The sequence below is a fragment of the Lineus longissimus genome, chromosome 11, assembly GCF_910592395.1.
Source record: "Lineus longissimus chromosome 11, tnLinLong1.2, whole genome shotgun sequence".
NCBI classification, from domain to species: Eukaryota; Metazoa; Nemertea; class Pilidiophora; order Heteronemertea; family Lineidae; genus Lineus; species Lineus longissimus.
This window is the reverse complement of record NC_088318.1, coordinates 4,486,756-4,509,545: the sequence shown is the minus strand read 5'-3', so window position 1 is coordinate 4,509,545 and position 22,790 is coordinate 4,486,756. Positions and strand designations below refer to the sequence as shown.

At 41.0% G+C, this 22,790-nt stretch overlaps 2 protein-coding genes across 3 annotated transcripts in view; both read right to left on the bottom strand.

The window, feature by feature from the left end:
- LOC135495964 (histamine H3 receptor-like) overlaps positions 1-4,389 on the bottom strand; it is a 33,865-nt gene extending 29,476 nt beyond the window's left edge. Inside the window, exon 1 of one of the 2 annotated variants that reach the window (XM_064785017.1) lies at positions 4,040-4,389. The gene's annotated coding sequence lies outside the window, so the exon portion shown is untranslated. The remainder of the gene's footprint in view (positions 1-4,039) is intronic. The other variant, XM_064785019.1, reaches the window with a different exon arrangement.
- A 13,338-nt stretch (positions 4,390-17,727) lies between these two features.
- The window catches only part of LOC135496178 (uncharacterized), a 7,486-nt gene continuing 2,423 nt past the window's right edge, over positions 17,728-22,790 (bottom strand). The window contains exons 3-7 of the mRNA XM_064785338.1: positions 22,763-22,790; positions 19,612-19,826; positions 19,318-19,416; positions 18,585-18,676; positions 17,728-17,968 (exon numbers count right to left, since the gene is read on the bottom strand). The exon at positions 22,763-22,790 is cut by the window's right edge and continues 925 nt beyond it. Coding sequence (XP_064641408.1) covers positions 17,837-17,968; positions 18,585-18,676; positions 19,318-19,416; positions 19,612-19,826; positions 22,763-22,790 — 566 coding nt within the window. The 3' untranslated portion in view covers positions 17,728-17,836. The remainder of the gene's footprint in view (positions 17,969-18,584; positions 18,677-19,317; positions 19,417-19,611; positions 19,827-22,762) is intronic.

Sequence of the window (22,790 nt, the reverse complement as noted above, 5' to 3'; positions counted from 1 at the left end):
CTGAAAGGGTGGATGTCGTCCTGGGTGCCGACAAATGGTACCCAGGTTCGAGATCGACTGGACAATAAGCACCCTGGGTGCTATTACACTAGACAAACAGCACCCAGCTTCTTTTTGCCTAGCTTACGGATCTTAGGGACGAGGACGTTTCTTGCAATCTCGTTTTATCTCGCACCGTGGTACTCGCGGCATTAGCAGTGCGCGAAATAAAAAGAACAGAAAAAACGCGTTTAGGCCTACAGGTCTTTGAAAGCACATTTATAGGGATATATTCAGAGAATGAAAAATTGTGTGATGACAAAATGAACGGATTTGCTGCGTATTTTTCTTGACAATCAGTCGATATGTACCAGTACCACGGCGCGAGATAAAACGAGATTGCAAGAAACGTCCTCGTCCCTAAAGATCCGTAAGCCAGGCAAAAAGAAGCTGGGTGCTGTTTGTCTAGTGTAATGGCACCCAGGGTGCTTGTTGTCCAGTCGATCTCGAACCTGGGTACCATTTGTAGGCACCCAGGACGACATCCACCCTTTCAGCGCTAGTGGGCAGTCCTGTTTATGATACTTTGCTCGTGGTTGCTAAATCATTCCCTGATTTTTCTATTTAGAACGTGTGGAATAGGTGGTGCCGCACCCTTGTAACTTGAACTGCCGACCAAAGCAATATACAACAAGATAAACTCTTGAGGACTGTAAATCATGCTCGCTTTGCAGAGATTGCCAACACTTTAGCATGTTGGTGTTTGTGATTTTGTCATTTGTTCCGGATTTCTCCTCCGTTAAACGCAAATCAGTAGTCGAGGTTATCTTATGGCTTTATCACCCTCTATCCCTTCCAAAGAGTTTGTTCTCCGCCTCCGAGGCTTTCCGGGGGGATACAGAATCTATATTAAGGACAAAGGGAGGAAACAGCGTACGACAGGTAAGAACCTCCAACGGGGAAGAATACGGCAGTGGGTGGCTGGTAGCAGTAATTGCTCAGAAAGGAGCGGCTGAATGTTATAATAAGGTACATTAATTAGGAATACGGTAAGCTTGTTTCTTCTTTTAGAACATTCGTCTCTCTACCATGTCGGAAGAAACAAAACCGCTTTTCGTCGTCAATAAACTGGGTAACCATCGCTCGTAGAGGGTCGCAGCCTATCGCCTTCTGAGTCGATTTAATGATTACCTAAAGCACAATTCTTCTACATGAATATTAAACCGTTTCGTTTTGATAATGTAAGTCGACTTTGATTTAAAAACTAACATCAAAATATTCAGCACGCTAGTCTGGGATCTATTTTGAGCATATCTCCGCGTATCTGTTACAATGTATGAGAAAAACTGCGGCCTACAATATCGGTAAAGCAATTCTGACGTCCATTCTTGGACAGTACTAAAAGTATTCAGAAATGGTAAACTGACAGCTGATTTGATACCCAAGCTATAGAAAAATCGTATATCGTCTTGGTCTTTTTCTCATCTATTTGTAGCAATCATGCGGCGGTCATACGAGAAAAAACGATCAAAGATACGTTGTCGGTTGTCTAAGATTGTCGGCCGGGCGAAAGTGGAGACCGAATCCCGTATGCACTCAGTAATTTTGATGCCGCGTCGACTGACAATATTGGCACTGATGATTTATGATGGAATTTATATGTGGAAGGATGATTTTATCTCGAACCGCTATAAAAATACACGTTTTATCTTCTGTGCTTTTCCACTCCTTCGTTAGTCTAATCAAAACGACGATCAGTTTTGCTTGGATTACGTGACTAAACCAAAATTGCTGCGAATGAGTGCTGATAAATCTTATCTTGATAAGCTGCCCACGGAGTCTGCAAATCGACACTGCCAAAATAACAAGTCATATCAGCAGGTGATCAGACAGCAAAAGATCCCCGAACGGGGAGTTATCGCTAAAATGAGCTATTTTGCCTGCACCGGACACCCGCCGATTCAACATGTTCGACTGCCACCTTGTCTCGGATCCTGACCGCACACTGGCTGTTGTATAACCCGTATACTTGGGCAAAAAAATGCTGGTAAAAGCATGGTTCCCGGGTGAAAGTATCAAATGCCAAAAACCACTAGCCACCCCAGTAAGTAATCATCGACGTGACATTCTTGGACAATGGCAATAACACGATATGGCTTCGTGAAGGATCGAAATAGATGTCATAAAAAATATTGTCAACGTCTTTTTTTCTTCTGAAAAGCCAGCCGATGATTTGTTTTGCCTCAGTTATTCCGTAAGACGTGACTGAACAATACATTGTTGGATTGCAAGATGGACTGAATGATGGCCAAGTTCTGGTAAGTGCTGACGAGTTACTGCGTGCAAAAAGTTATCTCAACTGTGACGAACTAAAAATGTAAACTTGTTAATTTCACCTGCTGAGCGCAAAACTATTATGACAACTGACAATTCCGAAAAGGCGAGTAACCCTGGGAATCACTGTTAGAACATTTTATATTACCGTTCCAAAAAAACTCGTGGTGCTGTACAATCTGCCAGGAGTCCGTTTTACTAGACCTACTGCTGGAACACTACTACCTGGCTGTCGCATTGCTGGACAGTGGCAAGGACAGTTATGTAATCAAGTATTTCTCCTCACTCGTCCAAACTAGATGTAACTCATGTATCACCGCCAGTGATACTTACTATAGGGATTAGGAGTTTTGTTGACTTATCACCAAATATAGATTAATCGATACTGTCTTGATATCATTTACTTAGAATATACTGTGAAACGAAGTCCCTAAAAACCTTGTTTCAAAGGCAAGGAATCTGAACAAGACAAACTTCCGAGAACGAAATCCCGCTGAAAGAATTCCGATTTTCTTGAGATTCCTGATTAAAGATCTCAACATGCAGTGTATAACAACAGTCCATTCAATAATCAGCATAGACGCACAAAATACGAAATAAGACTATAAATTAAACCGGTGTGACAGCGGATATAGTCCCCCTGAAGTCATAGTCCGGTAGCATTGTATTTGACCAATTAAGCAGCATGATCTATTGTACCGCTAACCCTAACCAAAACATTTAGCAATGCGGGCTATTGTTACACGGACTATCAGCCTTAGGACTACTATCCCTTGCACACCGGTCAATTCTCAGAGAATCTTGATCAGGATTTTGTCAGAGACTACAAAATAAATTCAGTAATTATCGAGGGTATGTAAATGTTGGAACGAGCCGATAGCCGCTGGTGCCAATTTGGTTTTCAAATAGTAATCAAGAACCACAATTTGTGGTGGAATCGATAAAGTTATCAAACTTTCATATTTCTAAAACCAATAATGTATGTATTTTGACCGTAATGGAACTGATTATAAGATACGAGAAAATTCTCACACCATTCTCAATTGATGATTTGGCATGAAATGGTTATGCATGGCTGAGAATAAAACAAATCGGGGTGACGTGCGCTGTTTTTTATTTTCTCCGAATCTCTATTTTCCGAAACGATAGACAGCTTGAGAGAAACCATGGGCCATGATGTCAAAATATTAAAGGGTTTTATGATACTGGGCAAGCATTTTATCAAAATGCCACTGCATTATAGTTAAAATTCATATTTTCTGTTCTACAGGTATATCAGACATACATGTACAGTCCTACCAGAAAGTAAATGTCCACCGTTTTTTTTAAATATCACAGAGATAAAACAAGATATTTGCATGCGGTCTTCAGAAGAGTGTGCAGGGGTGATCAATGAGCAGGGAAAACAGTAGAAAACGAAAATACTCCCCAAAAAAACACTACACCCGGCCGGTATCCTGCTACTAGTATTTTCCTAACGGGCCTTAAATTTTTTTAACGCACTGTCTAGAGGAACGGGAGCCGTATTATTGAAAGGATATGTTCATGTACGTGATTGTATGTGGCTACCGCTCGTACAGTTATTTGTATCCATTACGAGTTTTAGGAAATATTACCTAAACTTGCCATTTCGAAATCAATAAAGTAACTGTAAACTTTACATTGATTGTGACATGTATAAAAAATCTATTTAGCAAAATAACAAATCGTGCATGTGCCTACTTACCAACCTTAAGAAACTGTAGTCCTCCGCCAAGTTTATAATTCCAAATGATAATCCTCTTAACGGCATTACGATCGGGACGAATGCAATCTTTGGTCCAAGTTCAGTTCGGTTATCCACTCAATTTTGTAAAATCAAGCGTTCAAATCGGAAGAGCTGATCTCTTTCCCGTTGCGATATTCTCCTTATAAAGTTTATTCAATCCGTCGTAAGAAAGAAATATACCGAACCTTCATGAGATTCTGTGATCAACTCATTTTCCTTCACGAGTCTCTCACGGGCAACGTGAATGATGCGACTGAAAACCAAAAACCGTGTCGAGAGTTGATAACGATCGGGCACGTGATACCAACTCGACGTCTCGTGAACGAATGCCATGAATCAGAGATTCAGCGAGGCGGGAGCATGCATTAATCAATAAATGAAGAGATTGTGGCTCAAGAAGCATGCATTAAAGGACCATTGGCATTAAAGGGCAATATTACCCAGCCGCCGGCTCCCAGTCACTTCCTATTCTACAAGGAGTTTCCGTCAACAAAATTGCAAAAAAAGGAAAAATTCAAAATTTACTGAATTATCACGCTTTTCCGATAATGACTCTGATTTGAACTGAGTTAACTCTCCATAAGTCGACGCTTTCCACGTGGAACGATGCACTAGTAAGGCGTTTCCTGGAGCCATGGAGCCACCCTAATGACGCCAGGTTGCTGGTATCGAGTTTTCCGACGTCACCCTGATGGCGCTTGATTACCCCGCAACTGCGACGATAAATGAAATGATGTTGGGTCTAACTAGCGGGGTGACGTGAACTCGAATCTCGGCGTGCACTCACACGTGGCGGGAAAGGTCTTACGCGACTTGTACGGACTAGAAATAACGAATAACGCGTTTTTCAACAAAATTGGAAAAGCGTAAAACACGTTTAGAAAAATAGTTTACTGATGAACCAGAGGAAGAATAAACATACTGCAATAAAAAGCCGCCCATTCCTTTAACTGATGTCTTTTTTTAACCGTGGCTTTGCATCAACTGTTATGATGTTAAGGGACTAGAGGCAAGACACTGATGTAGTAATATTATATAGACTTTCACTTAACAATTTGATACCTTTGGAAAACTTTGAAGAGCCATCTCAAAATGGTTGGTTTCTCACCTGGCTAAGTCTGATATTTGAAAGTTTCTAATGTTCAAAATAACTAAAAATTATATACAAGTGACGCTATGCTGAGTAATATACGTATATCTAATTGTTGCAAGAGAAGCAACAATTTTTGCTTTGTCAATGTTGTTTGGTACAAAGTGCCGCGTGAACTTTACCTTACTACGATGTGCTTATTCGTGAATGGTTTGAAAAAGGATGCGTCAGCGCTTTCATTCAGATACCATGTACATGTAAAACCCTTCTGCGTAATGGCATGCCCTTTACAAAACTGTCGCGAACCTTTCTTTATAAGTATGCGCATGGGCGTGATATTGAGAGGCCAATTATATTAGGGTATGAGTAAATCCATGTAATATTTACGACAATGTTGTTACTTACAATGCACTACAAAAAGCATTAAAACTACCATTGAAGTGTAAGATGACAATGGAATGTTACCCCAAAGCATCCGTCTTGTGGGTTTCTCACTTCTTGGTATTTCATACACAATGCTCAGTGATTCTTTGTTGATCTATTGACGAAGGCAGAAGTGCGGAATAGTCAGTCCGTGGCGTGAGGAAAGGTCGGGAGTCTGACCCCATCAGGTATTACTCAGACCCCGTAGTCACCGGAGTTACAAGAGGTTAACTTGTAGGAGTTGAAAAATCTCGTTATCTACGAACATGCGACATTTTATAGGCAAGCAATGTACAATGACTTCGTTAGTTCAAAATATTAATATTGAACGTGAATTTTTAAAATCACTTTTTGTTGAAATGCATATTATATTTACATACTCATGGTGCTGAAGATTTGTCAGCAATACCGCTGTGTAGACTAGCACTGAGTATAGTGTATTTGCGATGCGGTATCGTTGCCCCGGTCCATTCAACGAAGAACTCATATTAAGACTCTTGACTCAACCTATACATTAGTTGTGCGGGCTTCCCGATGTAATCAAGGTACGTTTGCGTTTGATGATGAACCTTCACCAAAAATGACACTAAATGGTTTCGCAAGTAACTAAGCTTTATGGACTCTTGGCTCTTCGCCTTGATCTAGATGGTAAAGATTAAGCCAATCCCTTGGGAACCCTGGCCATTACTTGCCGCAAAATAAAAACAATGACCCGTGGCAGATGCTCGAGGTGGCATTTACTCCAGATTGACGCATAATTTGAACACCGACCAAGTAATTAGTTTCATGACACGAGGCTGGCAGGTTTGCTAATAACGTGGAGGAGATCACGAGACAGGTAAAAATCAGCAGCTTTTCCGTAAACGTTGGTGACCATGTCGTATTAATCTTTGTCTGAGTGAAGATTGGCAAGAAATTTGATCTATTTTGCCTTTGATGGAGAAGAGGTGAAATCGGTTTATGATGACAAGACCTATATCGTTGCTGTTAATCGACATTTTCAACTCAACTCAGTGTAAATTGTTTTGGACCACCAGGTTACTTTTCTTCGCGTTCACACTCACAAGAGAGTCGATCGTGGTCTTCGGAGGCATCAGTTCTTAGCATTTCCGTCCCGTCTCATTGTAGGTTGACAGCGTTTGGCCAAGTTTCTTGAATGAGGGCCTCGTGCAGTTGGCAGTCCTGTGGTACTTGAGTCGTTGTCCTCGGTCCCGTGTTGGACGAAAATTGATCAGTCGAATCGGTACCATTGGAAGGTTCTACCGCATCTTGTGGATCCCGTTATAGAGCCTAAAGATGGTCTCTTGCCTGAGATTCAGTCGTCGCAACAAATCTTTATTTAGACTGGCTGAACGTAGTAACGATAGCTATATTGGTGATTACCTCTGGAGTCAGTAATGTTATGCAATGTTTCCCAGATGCCCAACTCACATAATCAACCACCTGAAGTGAACTCGAAACTGCTAAGATTTATCAATGGGAGCTTATTCCCGCTTCAGGCTTCAACCGGGCTGCTCCGATCCAAACTCTTCATTTTTATAGGCGTTTCGTGATAGGTTTCCTTTAATCTGCCCTTGGCCAGAGTAATGATATGCTGAATTATTTTCAGTAGACAGAGGGAACTTAGCATTATCGATACGTACTAGCCATGGAGATATACACGTACTCGACGTACCGGTAAAGGTAGCTGCAGTTGTATCATATCGTTGTCTTGTACTCGAAACATCAAGAATAATGATACATCATAGCAGGAATAACCAAATGTTGACCGAGATAGATAGCGAGATAGACGCACAGGACATCGTTCCCGATGTTGGTCTCAGTCTATTTATATCATCTCGTCAAATAAATTACAATTTCGAAAGTGTTATGTAATCGGTTCAGTAGTAGGTATAACAACACAAAATGTCGCCGACATCACCTTTCAACGAGGATGTTATGATCTGCGTGCAAGTCACGTCTCTGATACGTAGATGCGCAACGATGGAAGAAAAAATTGATTTATCCCAACCTTTTCTTCAAAAGTTAAAAAAGCATCCCACGTCTTAAATCCTCTACTCTTAACCTTCGATCATCCATATCACCGGGACCAGCGCTTTCTCGGTCCACTTAATTCAAATAATCGACCCAGGAGAGAGTAAGTGTTCATGCAATGGAGCTATTCGCACTAACGACAAATGTCATTTCTGAGCGGCGCATACGATATTTCATATCCGTAATTTCACGCCAGATTAGTCTCGGTTAAACCACATTACTCAGTGAGATGAACTCCTATTTATGAAGTGTTGCGTATTTGGATTTACTAGAAGTCAAGAGTTCTGATTAATATCATTTGAAATGATTGATCTGAAATGTGACTCTTCAATCGCGAGTGAAGGATACATTTCTCATTTTGTGAAATGGAAGCAGAATGGCGTCTTCAAGTAATTGGAAACTTATACAGAAATGTCAGTTGACATTTTTTTATTACGGAAATGATGACTTTGGTATTAAGTGATGCCAATATACATAAGCGAGCTCGCCATAAATATATTTGATGCTGATATCAGAATCATTGGAATAAATGATGTGATTAATTATAATACATATTTGATAGCTTTTAAAACGGGGAGTTCCGAATCACTATTTGAACCAATCTGCCAATTACAACGTACAACCTAAAAACCTCAGGAATTTAGGAGTCGGTATGCCGATGCTGATAATCAGGAAACGATGGCTTGTTACAACCAAAAATGTCGAATCCGAAGCGTGATGTTAAAAAACCTCTTTCTTCGGCGCAAGATTGCCAAACGTTCGTCATATTATTGTATCAAAAACAAGATTTTCAACCTTTACTGTTATTAATTTATTGTACTCGACCCAAAACTATCTGTTTATATAATCTAGCACGTCTCTCAAAGGTTACAATAGCAACCCCTGCATGTGAAACAAAAAATGCTCTCATACCTCTTTTAGTATGTGAACGAATCACATCACGCCATTCAAGGTCACAAGGGGTAAAATAATTTGCTTTTTTTCTCTCTAATTTTAGTGAAGAAGTTCCCTCCTGTTGGTTATCTATTCAAAATTAACCTCTAGAGGATGTGGTATGATGAAATAAATATCTCGGGTGAAGCCATAAAATCTTGGTAGCTATTTATCGGGTAAAACACATTATTTCTCTCATGTCAAAACGGCTGATCACCGTTAACCTTGTTGTAAGTATAGGTTTTGACCTTGCAACCACATGTAAACGTGCAAAGATAGATAATTATCGATGTTATCAGAGCTACATGTAATTGATCTCAAGTATAGACTATCAGGCGAAGATGATGATATCACAGGTGAAAGGATGGTTGAAGCTTGGCCCAGAGAAGCGAAAAACTAGAGAGCGATAACTTCAAGATAAGAAGCTGGATAAACAGGGAAGATGCGAAGGCGTCTTGACAAATCCTTGGTGAACAACGGGCCGCAATAATAGACTCGCCGGAATCCATTGTGACTGGTGAAATTGAGTGGTGAAAGGAACAGAAAGGGGTGTTTTTCAGCCCTTTCTCTTAAAGGTCGACAGACTAAAAGGATTCCGGCGACTTCATTGTCAAGAGTCGCGGACAAAAGGATTCGACGATTTGACGGCCTGCACGAGCGCACTGAGACGTCAACGTGAACGCCTATTCCATTGTTTGACGTCGAACAATGGGATAGGCGATAGGCTCGTATATTAATTTGAATTACATGTACCACACTGGTAGGGCGTCATCTTTTTGGTGATTCCTCTGCTCCACACAAATTGCCTTTAGGCTAGGTGGTAATTGAAAATATACAAAATATTCACTCCCATCAGTGGATCAGCGACTTGGATCAGTCCGTTTGGCTATTTCATTTCGACAGTTAGAAATGTGTTGCTGAGTGTCAAGGGCATGTTCCTTCATTTCATTAACTAAATTGTTTTCGATTCCAACCTGACACAGATATTTCATTGACTATTTCAAGGTTATATCGCGTTGCCGTTCAAACATCTGCAGATCAAATACTTTTACATCTCATCAATTTAAGTTATTTATTTTTGGATTTAGACCAACCTCAAACTCTTTGATTTATACCCGAATGTCATAAATGATGCTAATCAGTAAACTTGGGCAAATGTGACGGCCATTACCTATAAAACTAATACCACTCTCAAAGCCTACCTATTCTCAAGGCGATACCTTATGGCCGGTTGCAATTAATCTGCTGATTTCTAAGCGATCGAGAGGAAGTTGGGATTTTTCGTAACTGCCCATGCGCGATTAAACTCGACCGCAATTTTGTATCGCCTACTCGGTCGATTTTATCTCGCTTCCCAACTGATTGGAAGTCTGAACCTACAAGAAATTGCGTCGTGACATATGCTTCTCCGATGCTGGTCATTATCAGCAAAAACAACCACGCAACTAGATGGCCTCTGGCGCGACCAGGTGGTATCAACGAGCATGTCATACCCATGTTCTCTCCATTAGTGCTATACTTGTTCTTGCCTTGAGGAACACGATATAGCCACTATACATGTAGTGTATAGAAACGGACATGTAGTACTTCAATCATGTGCTATAAATTATACCTTTTTTGTTTCGTAGAGGCCGGGATACTCCAAGCACGGTTTGCCTTATTCGTTTAGACCTTCATTTAAAGGGGGACTATAGGCAGGATCAGCGGGGTTAAATTGGTGATCTTCGGGTGACTAATATGTACAGTATACGGGCACTGGGCCACTAAATGTATTACTCGACGTACAAGCGTGAATAGTGTTGACGAGAGACCCCTATTGGTGACTTTGTGTAACATTATCTTACCTACATAACAGCTGTCTATAGAGACCCTTTAAACTGGTAATTTACATTGTACTTTACTATAATGCAGGGTGCTAAAATTTAGGTCATGTAGTTTTAAAGCCGCATGAATATCATTTTCGAAAAGCGATTTTTTTTTCTATTGTACCTGTAGATCCTGGCAATGAAAACACTGGTAAAACCAGGTTGCAAAAGACCAAGCCATTCATCCACTGTACGAGCCATCAAAATATCATGTTTCTGAGAGAAGACAAATCACCTAAAAATCTCCATTCCGATTCCGTGTTTCGCTGAACGGAAACCAACCGGATGGACATGCAGTGCTTAAAATTCATTCCACGTAAATCCCGGCACTGAGTAAACTCGTCGGGCGAATTGGGCATTCTTCCTGAACCTAATTATTGCGCGATTATTGGCAGCATGCTGGCTGGTGATCATGGTGAAACGACAAATGAAATTCGAATTCTAGACTGTGTCGGAGACAATATCCGGTTTGTTGGCGGAAGATGATTCAGGGAGTGCTCTGTGTAAAGAATATCTTCGGGCACACCCAGTGTTTTCTTGTCTGGCTTCGCCATGATACTTTCTGGTACCTCCTGAGGGAGTAAATTGCATCATATAGCGACATAGATCCTTACATCTTGCTCCCGCTTTGAGGAATAATAGACTCTGCCATGTAAATCAATTAGGGAATAAAGTTATATGTTCCACAATCTCCGATGCGCGTCTGGGACAGAAACAATTCAGAAATTTTTAAAACATCGACGAAGAAAAAAGAATCTTGGTAAAATCGCATTGTGAACGAAACAAACTGATTTATTCATTTAAACTGGATAAAATAACAATTGTCTTCGTTGAAATTGCCTATTTCGTGAGGAATAATTCACTTTTTACAGCAATGTTAAGATAATTATCTCTCGCAAAATCCTTTTATGCGACACGCGGTTATTTGACAAGAACTGGTGGACTGCAGTTGTTGAGTGAAAGGAATGCGATTTCGCCCACACCACCCGATCCGCGCCTCCACCGAGTTAATTCAACCGCCCCATATATTGCGTTGATTTTGACTTTTTCGGGAACTACATGTAACATATACGTCGTTCGCGTGAATCACCATGGCTTTTAAAATTGGCCGGGTCTATTTGGCAAGCGGCTCGCCGAACAGGCATCTTTTTTTTGCCCTGCTTGGAGAGCCGCTTGCCAAACAGCACTAAAAATCAACTCTGTTCGGCAAGCCGGTGTAATGTTTTTGAGTGTTTCTATTTTTGAGTGTTTCCCCTCATTGTTTGGGAACGCTAAAAGATAGATTGACAAGTTTTTCTGTGTTTCCCCCTATTGAAAAGTCATGGTCTCTCTAGCTGCCTATTGTTTGGAAACACTGACACATGGGAAACAACTACAGATGTTACAGGGCTTGCCAAACAGGGCAAAAATACTACCCTCTTTGGCGAGCCGGAGAGGTTACAACATTTTGGCCAATCAGAGAGCAGTGATGTCATATTCGAATTTATATGCGCATATTTAACAATGGCCGACTTCCCGCTCTCGATTCAATTTCTGTTGCTAAACTCGGGTTTTGGTCAATAATCCATGAAGAAGCATGTACATGTACATGACTGTATGGATTTACAAAAAAGTCATAAACGTGATTTAACTGATAAGCATGTTAAATGCATTAGTGTGCATTTCTGAAGGCGTTTCACTGTAACTCCAGTGTTGCTGACCGTGTTGCCACGAATGAAAATGAGCTCCTGGATGGTTGAATATGCATGAGTTCGGCTCTCCATTCAGGACAAGAAAAAGTCGCTGTTTGGTAAGCCGGGCTTGCCAAGTAGTCACTTCCTTTAAAAATTAAGTCGATCGATTAGTGTGGGTAATTCAACCACCCGAGGTTACGACGTTACGTAATGCATGTATTCAATGTCAGTGCAAAGTGAACACATGCTTGTGTAGTCACTCCAATGTATAAGTGGTAAGCATGCAGTTTACAGGTATACGTGTACATAAATCCCGAATTATTTCTGGTATCTTATTCATCCTCTTGTGCCACCCATGTATGTGTCAAGTTGGGGATAGTCATTGTAAATCTTAGTGATATAATGAACATGTTTGATTGTTTTGGTAAATCTTGGCGATACGAATTAGGCAGGATGGAGTCCTCTGTGGTAGCATGGAGGTTAATGATACCTCCATGGTCGTAGATGCGGTTTATTGTGTTAAAGGGAACTGACACCGCCCAGCCAGTTCGTATTTAAAACCGCGAGATGAGAAATCGCGAAATCGCGAGATGAGTAATCATTAATTTGTGCCACTAGATTTTCTACTTCCCTGGACCATGACAATCACCATTTCTGATGCTGCTGTCAACTTCTCCATTCAATGATAGTAGGGCCGAAGACAATACAAAGCCGACATGCAACTGCATGTTCATCTTGAACACAAAGGTTTTTTGTATTTTATCAAGATACACTCTGGCTATGTTTAAAGGGAGTTTAATACCATAAGGTTCAGTATGCTGCATGTAACAATTATTTTTACGTTACGCCTGGCGGCACACGTCACCATACACATGATTGACCGATAACACAGGGCATGCACCTGGTGAACGTCTGGTCATCCCTAAAAATAGCGCTGGGATAGTCTGCCATAATTAGGTTAAATTCCACATCGCATATTTCAATGGGCTAATCAAAACAAGGATAGCTCCCTACTTCAGCCTCGGTCTCATGAATGTCGCCATTTTAGGTTCCATATTTGCAATACATTCCGTGGCGCATGGTTCTCTCACCGAGGTTAGCATCTCGGGATTTCGCATTTCGCATCTCGCGGTTTATAATTAGCCTTGTGTTAAAGGACATGTTGAAAGTAAACGACATGTGTGACAGTGCGCTTTGACTTGTTTGAATGATATTCGGGATTTTTATATTCAGGATATTCAGTAATATTCAGGATATTCAAGTATTTCTGAGGTAATACTGTGCCAAACTAGGGGAGCTGCTAGCTTGTCTATACACTACATGTCGGAATTTTCTTTGTGTACGTCCCGTATGAATCGTTTGCGTTTTGCTATTATGAAAACGAGGATGTATAGCCGATTAAAAAAGATTATTTTAGGTACAGATATAATATCCGTGTGACTGAGGAAGGACATAGCTTTACGCTCACGAAAGGAGGTAATTTAAGAGCCATCTCGATCATTCGGGCGGAACCTTGTTAATGCATACTTTAGCATAACATGTCTGCAATGAAATACGATACAGATTAATTGTTGTCTGAGAGTATTAAATCGTGTTCAACTGGTGGGGTTTTATTTAAGCAGAAACTTTTCTATTAACAACACAGAACATGTCTTGAAGCATGTCGGGAAAACACGCTGCACTGCTGTAAATAACTGGTCATACAATAAACGATGTCATTGTAGGAGTGCAAGGTCGACTGCAGCGTCACCCTGGCACCAGTGGCTTTCAATATACTCCGTCTCTCGATATTTCAAACCCCTGGTGTAATCCATGCCCTTCAGACGGATTGTGGCGGTAGAAAAAAGCGCCCAATCACAACGTCGCTTGCACCCGAGTCTTGGAATTTGATCACCGTTGTAGCAACGTTTATCAAACAAGCATTTTCATTGGTAGTTATCCACTATTATCGGTTATTGTCGTTATAGCAGCTATGCTTCATCCCCTGCAGCTTTAATAAATTCCAGTGTGTGTATAGCAGCATAAAATATTATATATAAATTATTAAACCAAAAGCGTGAGAAAATCATAAAATTTATTGAACTTATTGAAATTCTGTTGAATTGAATCATACAACGCGTACGGGTGTGTATCAAATAATCGGAACAGCCGCTCGCTCACAGCATTAAAATTGTAGGCCCTATTCCAGCTTTTTGAATATGACGTAGGATATCAGGATGTTACAACCCGCAAACTGTGAGAAGTATAACGAAAGGTCAAACGCTTTAACTTTAACTTTAACTTTAACTTGAACTTCTGACGGCTTTCTAGACTGGTCAATGAGAGCTTTTCTTCGAAGTTGTTCTGACGAAATTACATATTGAGATCTCCAAAGAATTTATAATTAATTTGAAAATTTGAATATGAATGGCCGACTAATGAAAGATTATGAAGACGTCATGAAGTAGATGTACGACCGATTTATTGATGCTTTCGACTCGTTATTGGGAGAACGGATAGCCAAAATCAAGTCTAAATGTTTGTCCATTTTCTGCGGTACAAAAGGTACTTTGTGTAACGGACTGAAACATTTCTATAAAATCTTGTTACGTCACCTGTTTCTACATCAAAATATCCACTATCGAACAATATGGGGTGGTATTTCTCGGGGTTGACGTCTGCTGATCGAGGAGGGGAAAATCTCGTGACACGATCCGGTGCAAGTGTCGATTACGTTAACAATCATTCCCGACTGAGATGGCGACATAAACACTTCCTCTAAGTAGCTGAATGCCCATAAAGGTAGCTTAACCAGTAACCGGCGATGACCAAGACACCACAAGACGCATTCGTAAGCCTCATGATGACCATCATCAAGTATAACTGGTAAACCTATCTCATCGGCTCATGCTCAATTTACCGGACTTGTCACACATTCCAAGCCGCTCTTCCACCACTCGGCAGCGGAGGCATGGAATCGAAAAATAGTGGGGTCAGCGAATCTCGGGAGTTAATGTCACACCATTGTTGCGGAAATTGGATAGCTCATGTTGGGCTCCTGCCCCTCATTTCATGGCAGATATGGGACAGATTTAATCACATTCTGGATAGTAGAATATGAGGACGACGGCTTATGTGATCCGGATAATAAGAGGAAGCCTTGCATAGTGTAATTTGTGTGGACATGTCTAATTGCATTGCAGAAACATGCTTTTTATTTGCGCAATCGCCTGTCGAAAATGAAACGATAATTATTATCCTGGGTAGAGGTGTTGCCCAAACAAGTCCAAAATCGCCACCATAAAGACATAATATGGGGGCGGCTGGTTCGGGTAGCGTGAGACAAAGGACCGCTTATATTGGCATATTTTGTCTTAAGTAGAAGCAAGCATGTATAGCAAGTCGTCGTCGGACCTGAGTAGGCAAATGGGAGAGATTGAAAGTGAAGCTTGCGAAGTTATGATGGCATCAATACTTCATCAGAGGATTGAGAACTGATAAGGGGGTATCATTAGCGATCTAAGAAACATTATACACGGCTTTACTGCATGAACTACTGATAGTTCGAATGTGAAAAGAATTTGCCTCGGGACATATATAATCGAGGAATTCAGAGAACTGAAATCGTACAGAAAGTCTAGGAACATAATCTGTACCTTGCTGGGCTGCTCATGGGCTTTTCACGTGGTATCGGGAGATAAGCAACCAACGAATAATACCTCGAAGCGCGGGACGTTTCTTCTCTACTCTTTTTTAGGTACATGTAAATGACTCGCTTGACTTATCGAAGTACTATATAGGCATCCCGAACTCCTGAAGGGCAATCATCAGACAGCTAAGCGAATTCAATTAACTCTAACGTCGACCGATTAATCTCGATTCACGACACAAAAACCGCCATCGTTGGGGGTTTTATTCGAAAAAAAGGACAGAACTTCTGTTAGCCACCCAAAAAAAATCGTGAAACTTTTTTTTTCTGAAATTTTCACGAATTGCATGAACTAAGAAAAGTCGCAATTTTTTTACAGTATACGAGAATTGCCGTACAGCTATTTTGGCCAGATTTGTTGAAAACGAAATAGAAAAAATTGAAAATTTGAAATTCTGTTACTGGCAATGATGGAAATACATCAAATCGACAATCTATTCCGACTGCTTTAATAGATGTACATGTATATCTGATGACGCCTCGGCTAATTTGTAAATCCACAAAAATGTGTCCATCCACAAAACATTCTTACCTTCATCTTCCAGCAAAAGATATAAATGTAAATATCTTATAGTATGTGATTTTGAGGTGTTAATCGTATTCAAAGCACACTCCGGATGCCGTGGACTGGCCTTGTTTATGTACCTTCCAAAAGTAGGATGATGAAATGCACTGCACCGGGAGTCTGAGTTCAAAGAAGCTCGTGATACATGTAAATCAGATTAAACTATATCCATCATACATAGACTACTTTAAATCACAAAAGTATGGTACATCCAATCAACGAGCTGACCACGAACGAACACTGCTGCAGCGAGAGTTTGGAAATTGTTGAATGAAACCATCAGTTCTGGAACCTAGTGCGGTGGCCCTTATGTCATTCATTTGTTTTCTATTCCGATATAATTTTTTCTCTCGAATAACCTCGGATTAATCTATCTCATGAATTAGAAGTGTTACAGTTTTCGAAAAGGACTGCTTATATACTCATATGTGTAGAGGTAAATTATTAAGAAAAGAAAAAGATTTCCGATGCTTTCAAATATTTTGAAGTAACTACGCATCGAGGACGGGATGAAATAGCAAAGCAAAAATAACAAAATATTTCCGGTGCTTTCAAATATTTTGAAGTAACTACGCATCGAGGACGGGATGAAATAGCAAAGCAAAAATAACAAAATATTTCCGGTGCTTTCAAATATTTTGAAGTAACTACGCATCGAGGACGGGATGAAATATCAAAGCAAAAATAACAATCTAATTGTCACTTCCTGGTATAATAATCTTCAGCATCACTATCCTTCCTTGGCAAACCAAGATTTGAACAATAGACAGGATTAGCAGACGCCCGACTCCGACTCCGAGTACGAGGTGATTCCTTTTTGCGCTTTACGTCATCAACAGTGCGGGGGTTTCCCAAGTGGTCACTCGTACTCGCTCGTAAACTCTGAGTTGGACGTCCTCTATTCGTAAGTGCGCTCCCAGTGCAAATTTCTCTGTTATCATCGTAGATTCGGAGTATTTCCTGATCGTTTTTAAATGTAAATGCTTTCAAGGATATGTCAATGCCCAGCAATGTAGTTCTGGTGGAAAAAGGGTGCTCTGTATGGGCATCTTTGTTGGGTGGCATTCTCGCGATTTTTTTTGCACATCGATGCGCATGCGATGCGTGCACATCATGTGTACATGACATGCATCATGTGCATGGTAGTAGTTATCAATGGTTATTACAAGTGAGGAAGCATGCAATTGCCCTTGGGTTATTTTTTGCTCCCAAGTCCAAGATGTGGGCCTATCTGCCATTTCTCTATAACTGGTTTAATCACGATCAAAAGAAAATCACTGCCGATCAGCCGATTGTTTCCGTCGTCTGCTATGTTTACGTTTCGCAGCGCCATCTAACGTAAAACACCTGGAACTGAGATCAACTCTGACCGGGAGTCGTGACGTTGCTAATCGATCAAACTGAACATTCGCGCGCGGATCCAACTCTGACTCGTACTCGTAATCGGAGTCGGAATCGGGCGGCTGCTAATCCTGGCTATTATTTCAAACAGTGCACGTTTTCATAGTTGGCATAGCACACGTTTCCTCCAGATTGGAATGGGGATGATGCATATCACCAGCTTTCGACTTCTCTTTAGCTCCACTCAATAGCCAAAACGTCTTCCTCTTCTGACCCTGAAAAGAAGCTCACGCATATGGTATCGCATCCTGGCATCAGTGGTTTTCAATATAGGGCCTACTTCGCCTCTCTCTACGAGGTGGGATTATCAAAAACCTGAATCTCAGGATGATGGTATCGCCAACTGATGAAATGTTATCACTTTATAAGTGTTTTTTCTTTTCTTTTCACAATCATAATCATGCATTAGTTACAATGGGAGGGAGGGGCTACCATTAAAAACATCTTTACGCAGGGCGAACGGTTTAACATTAGAGTGATCACAAAAAAGCATTTGGCGAACACAACGAAATCGGTCAGATCGTGATTTTCATGAATCGATAATCAGGATCAGTTACTTTCTATCGTCGAATGCTGGACTGATGGGAGAGAAAACTAGAGAGACCATGACTTGTCAATAGGTGGCCATCGCGAGAAACATGTAAATCTGTTTTTGATCTTTCCTCATGAAAGGGAACATTCTAGAGTTATTCGCAAAGCAAAGAGTGGTAATCATCGCGATGCTACCGATGAAATGATGATCCGAGTAAAACGTATATTGTAGTTTCGTTGACCTTGGTGATTGTTTCAAGGTCAGGTTCAAGGGTCAAGGCCAGAGTGAAGATGACCTACTTTGATAAGGACCAGTCCCCGATCTTCGACTTCGTACTCATCATTGCTTGCCAATAGCGTCTTCGTCGCCTCGCTGATATGGACGGTCATTTCTGAAAATCAATTTTGAAGAGTTGATGTTTTTTTCAATAATTCATATTCACATCCTTGGAAAATACAATGAACACTGTAAGCAATAGCTGGACGAAAATGAATATGTGTACACATAAATCTAATTTCTGTCTGCATAGCACCAGTTAATTTTTCAAGGTCTAATCATATCTTACTGTCAACATTAGTCCGGATTAGGTCTAAAAAGTAGAAAAATGCAATACCCGCCAAATTTGCTGCCACTGGTGTTTATATTCTGTATAGACATGATAGCCGTCAGAAGAGACTCGGTTTAGGAAGCAGTACACCCGTACAACGACTTAAGGACAGGTGTTCCTCAGCCTCGTCCCAAATCATCGCGGCCTCCGCAAATTCCTGACGCAAGGTTGGATTACCTACGTTGACCAGAGCGACCGACCACCACTGGGTGTTCCTCTTCCAACACGAGAATGACCAGGAGCGAACGTCGTCATCTATCGAGAGATGTCAGACGGCCGTCAAAACAAGCTCTGCACGCACAGTGGTCCGAAGCACACGAAAAATGTCTGAGTGGTGGCAAAATTTGAACTAGATTATAGATTGATATCAATTATTCTAGGACAGCGGCGGTGAGGGGACGAGAAACCATATTTCTCCTGCTTACCTTTGGCAGTATTTTCCATATATCCCGCGATTAATACTGTCGTCCCGAAGAGGCAGTATCTCGGCATTTTGACTCCTACCACACCTGCCTCGCAGGGACCTAAAAAGTAATCACTGGTTACAAATTGTTAAGAACCTCCATATTGCATCGGCAAAAAACACTTCATTTTTAGCTGGCTTATATGCGAGAGACCTGTAGTCCACTTTTCAATCAGGTTACCATGTACATGTACATGAAGAAATAAAATGGTTCACCCCTGAACTGAGAATAAAGATTTTTGGGAAGCTACCTTACCAGAATGCAAGCCTATCCTCATTTTTATCTGGTAGCTGGGCGCATGTGGTACTGTGAATGCTACAACTGCCCTGATGAACGCCAGGGCAACCTCTGCTAGCTCCATGGCATGCTGGTCACCATTTCTCTGTGGAGCCCCCGACACTATCATGTACGCGTCGCCGATTGTCTCGACTTTATATGCGTCGTATTTGTCAACTTGGTCGTCCAAAAGCCTTGAAAAAAACATTAACAGTTTAACTTGGAGTAGTATGATAGGGTTGTTGCAGGTGGTGATCGACGGTTACGTCACGAACTTCAGCTTTTTTTCGTCCCCAGGTACATGTATGCTACTAGAGAACAGCAATGATCAAATGTATGCAATGTATAAAAACCCCACTCATTTCAAAAGACTTCAGAACATGTTTTGCTGCAGTCATATCGTGTACTCATCATTTATTCATCAATACTCCTAAAGAAACGGCATCAATCAATCGAAAAAAAAATTATGTATTCCAAAAATGTACGGAGAAATTTGCGGCCGGGATGGAGTCCCGCAACGACGAAAACCAGCGTGACGTATATGTAGCAATGTTTACAACCTGAAGTTGTTGCATAAGGCAGTATTACATGATGTCGCCATCTTGCAGAAAACTCTCAGCTCAAGAAGCTGCAAAAAGCACTTGCGGTTATATGGTATGAAGGGGAGACAACCAAGGACATAGTGAAAGGGATGAACGGTGGTGTCTGAGCTACATTCTGATAGACATTTCGTCATCCAATTAGTAAATGAAACGTATGATTGGAACAGGAGACATTTCATTTAGGCTGGGTTTACGTAGAGTTCACGATAACACTTAAAGGGGTACGCCATTCGTAATTACTGGTGGTCCAGGAAAATGGAAGTGCAGTGACACTCAATACCGTAGAGCAGTTAATATGCATACCAATTCGCTGAAACTTGGTATTTAGTTGATCATCTGTCTACACAAAGGCAATGCTGAAGTTTATATTAAATACGTATTACGCAAGAGAATTTTCAAATTCAATTACAAATTTTTAACGAACGTCGTTTTCCTTTGTGTATGTCTAGTTGAACGTTGGCAATCGTGACATGGAGAAAAAACAAGTAATTTCCAAAACGCGGGCTGCTTACGATTGACGATGTCACTTTTCACTCAAGTCATGTTTCTAGCGTCAGTCATGAGAGCCAGTTAACAAACATACTCATGACATGTGACAAGTGGCCTGCGAACAGTGACAAGTCACCTGCGAACAGCGACAAGTGACAGATGTGAATCCTGTATGTGCGAGCTATTCACGTTTCACATGTTTTTGGTCAAGGGTTACTGCAGTGTACATGTATTTGCGGCGGTATACATACATGTACGGTTCACGTTTAAAGAGATTTAGTAGTGGCACAAGTCTTTATTTAGACTAGTTGAGCGTGGTAAGTATAACCAATTGATGATTACTTCTTACGCTGCAGCTCATTGACCATATAATCAACTACATGTACCTGAGGCTGAAGTTACATAGACCTCACGTTTCATCGGCTCACGACTCATTTGTCACTTGTCATTCGTGACCTGATGAATGGACATTGGAAAACCTATTGACCTGTTCTCATTGAAGTGAATTTTGTAAGTTTTGCCCGCATTCGTCGTCTCACGTCATTTCATGTCATTTCATGAGTGAAGCGATGAATGGACATGTTCATTCTTTGTGAAATGAGCTGGCAAAGAAAGTGGACGTCCATGTGCATTTGTAGTGATATCGCCTTCGAAACTGTGAGAAAAGCTACTTTTCGGCATTTTCATTAGTTTACACATTAATACAATAGCTAATTTCGATTGGAAATGAGAAACAAAAAATGCAAAAATGCAGCACTTTTATGTACCACATTGTTCTCGTCCGACGCCTACGCTTTCGTTTTCTATTCTCCATCAGGAGCAGCATGGCTGCCATCTCTTCTTCTTCTGAGTCCATGTGCGTCGCCGAGAAAATCCAAGTGACAAATGAACGAGCGAAAAATGATCTGTATGTAAACCGCCGCGGTCACTCGTGACAAATGAGGAGTGACACGTGAAAATGAGCCGTGAGTCGATGAAAAATGTGGCGTGAGTAGCTCATTCCTATGTAACATCAGCCTACTAAAATTTATCAATAGAAGCTTATTCCCGCCTTAGGTTCAAAATTCCCCATTTTTAAAAGCGTTTCGCTATAGGCTTCCTTTAAGCGTTTTGACTTGTCACGTCGGAATTCCCGCCGATGGTCCGCTAGTTGATCCTTTGCAAAACAGCTTCGCAGCTGTGCCATTATACTATAAGCATTTATTTACGGTTTATCAAATAATATACACGTATAAGCTTAGAAGTTGCATACTGGGTCACCCTGTAGTTGACGGAAACAAAATTTCTTCGGTGCTATTTCGAAAACCCGCCACTTTTATCCAGCTGTGACCCGTCTAATTACACGAGTCATGTGATAAATACACGATCATTTTTACACAATAATTGTTCGGAACTAATTGTTTTCTTGACATTTTCGTTGGCTCGAACTAGGATATATCTGATTCACATATCTTATGACATCATTGACTAATTGGCGTCATTAATCAATGCCAATAACTCATTTCGCGCACTCTCATTTATCCGCCAACACAGGTCAGCGAGATTGGTTTTTATCGCCTCAGCGTAGAGTAGGTTCCCAAATCATACGATTTTGCTTATAGCGCGGATCGCATGCGACATCGCAAAACTTTTATTGGTGTGGTTTGGGTGCAGTGAAGCATGAACAAAGCTCTATACTAACGCACGCTTTCTCCCACTGAACACACTCAGTGGAAACCTTCCCTCTGAACACACTCAGTGGAAACCTTCCCTCTGAACACACTCAGTGGAAACCTTCCCTCACCACGGTGGGGAAAGGGTAACAGTTTCCTGATGGAAGCTTGTAGTGACAGATCCTTGACGAATATTTGGAGAACACTTGTTTTCGAACTCTGACTATAAGAACCTTTTGACTATACACATGTATCAAAATAAGCTGCTGAACCTTCGGATCTATATCAGACTTGTAAGGTCATTGTTTTTTACTCCTTCGCCTATCGCTTTTACTCCTGTCTATTGCTTTTACTTCTTTTGCTTCTACCCATGAGAAAACTACTCACCCGTAGAGATTATTCAGGACATCCACCA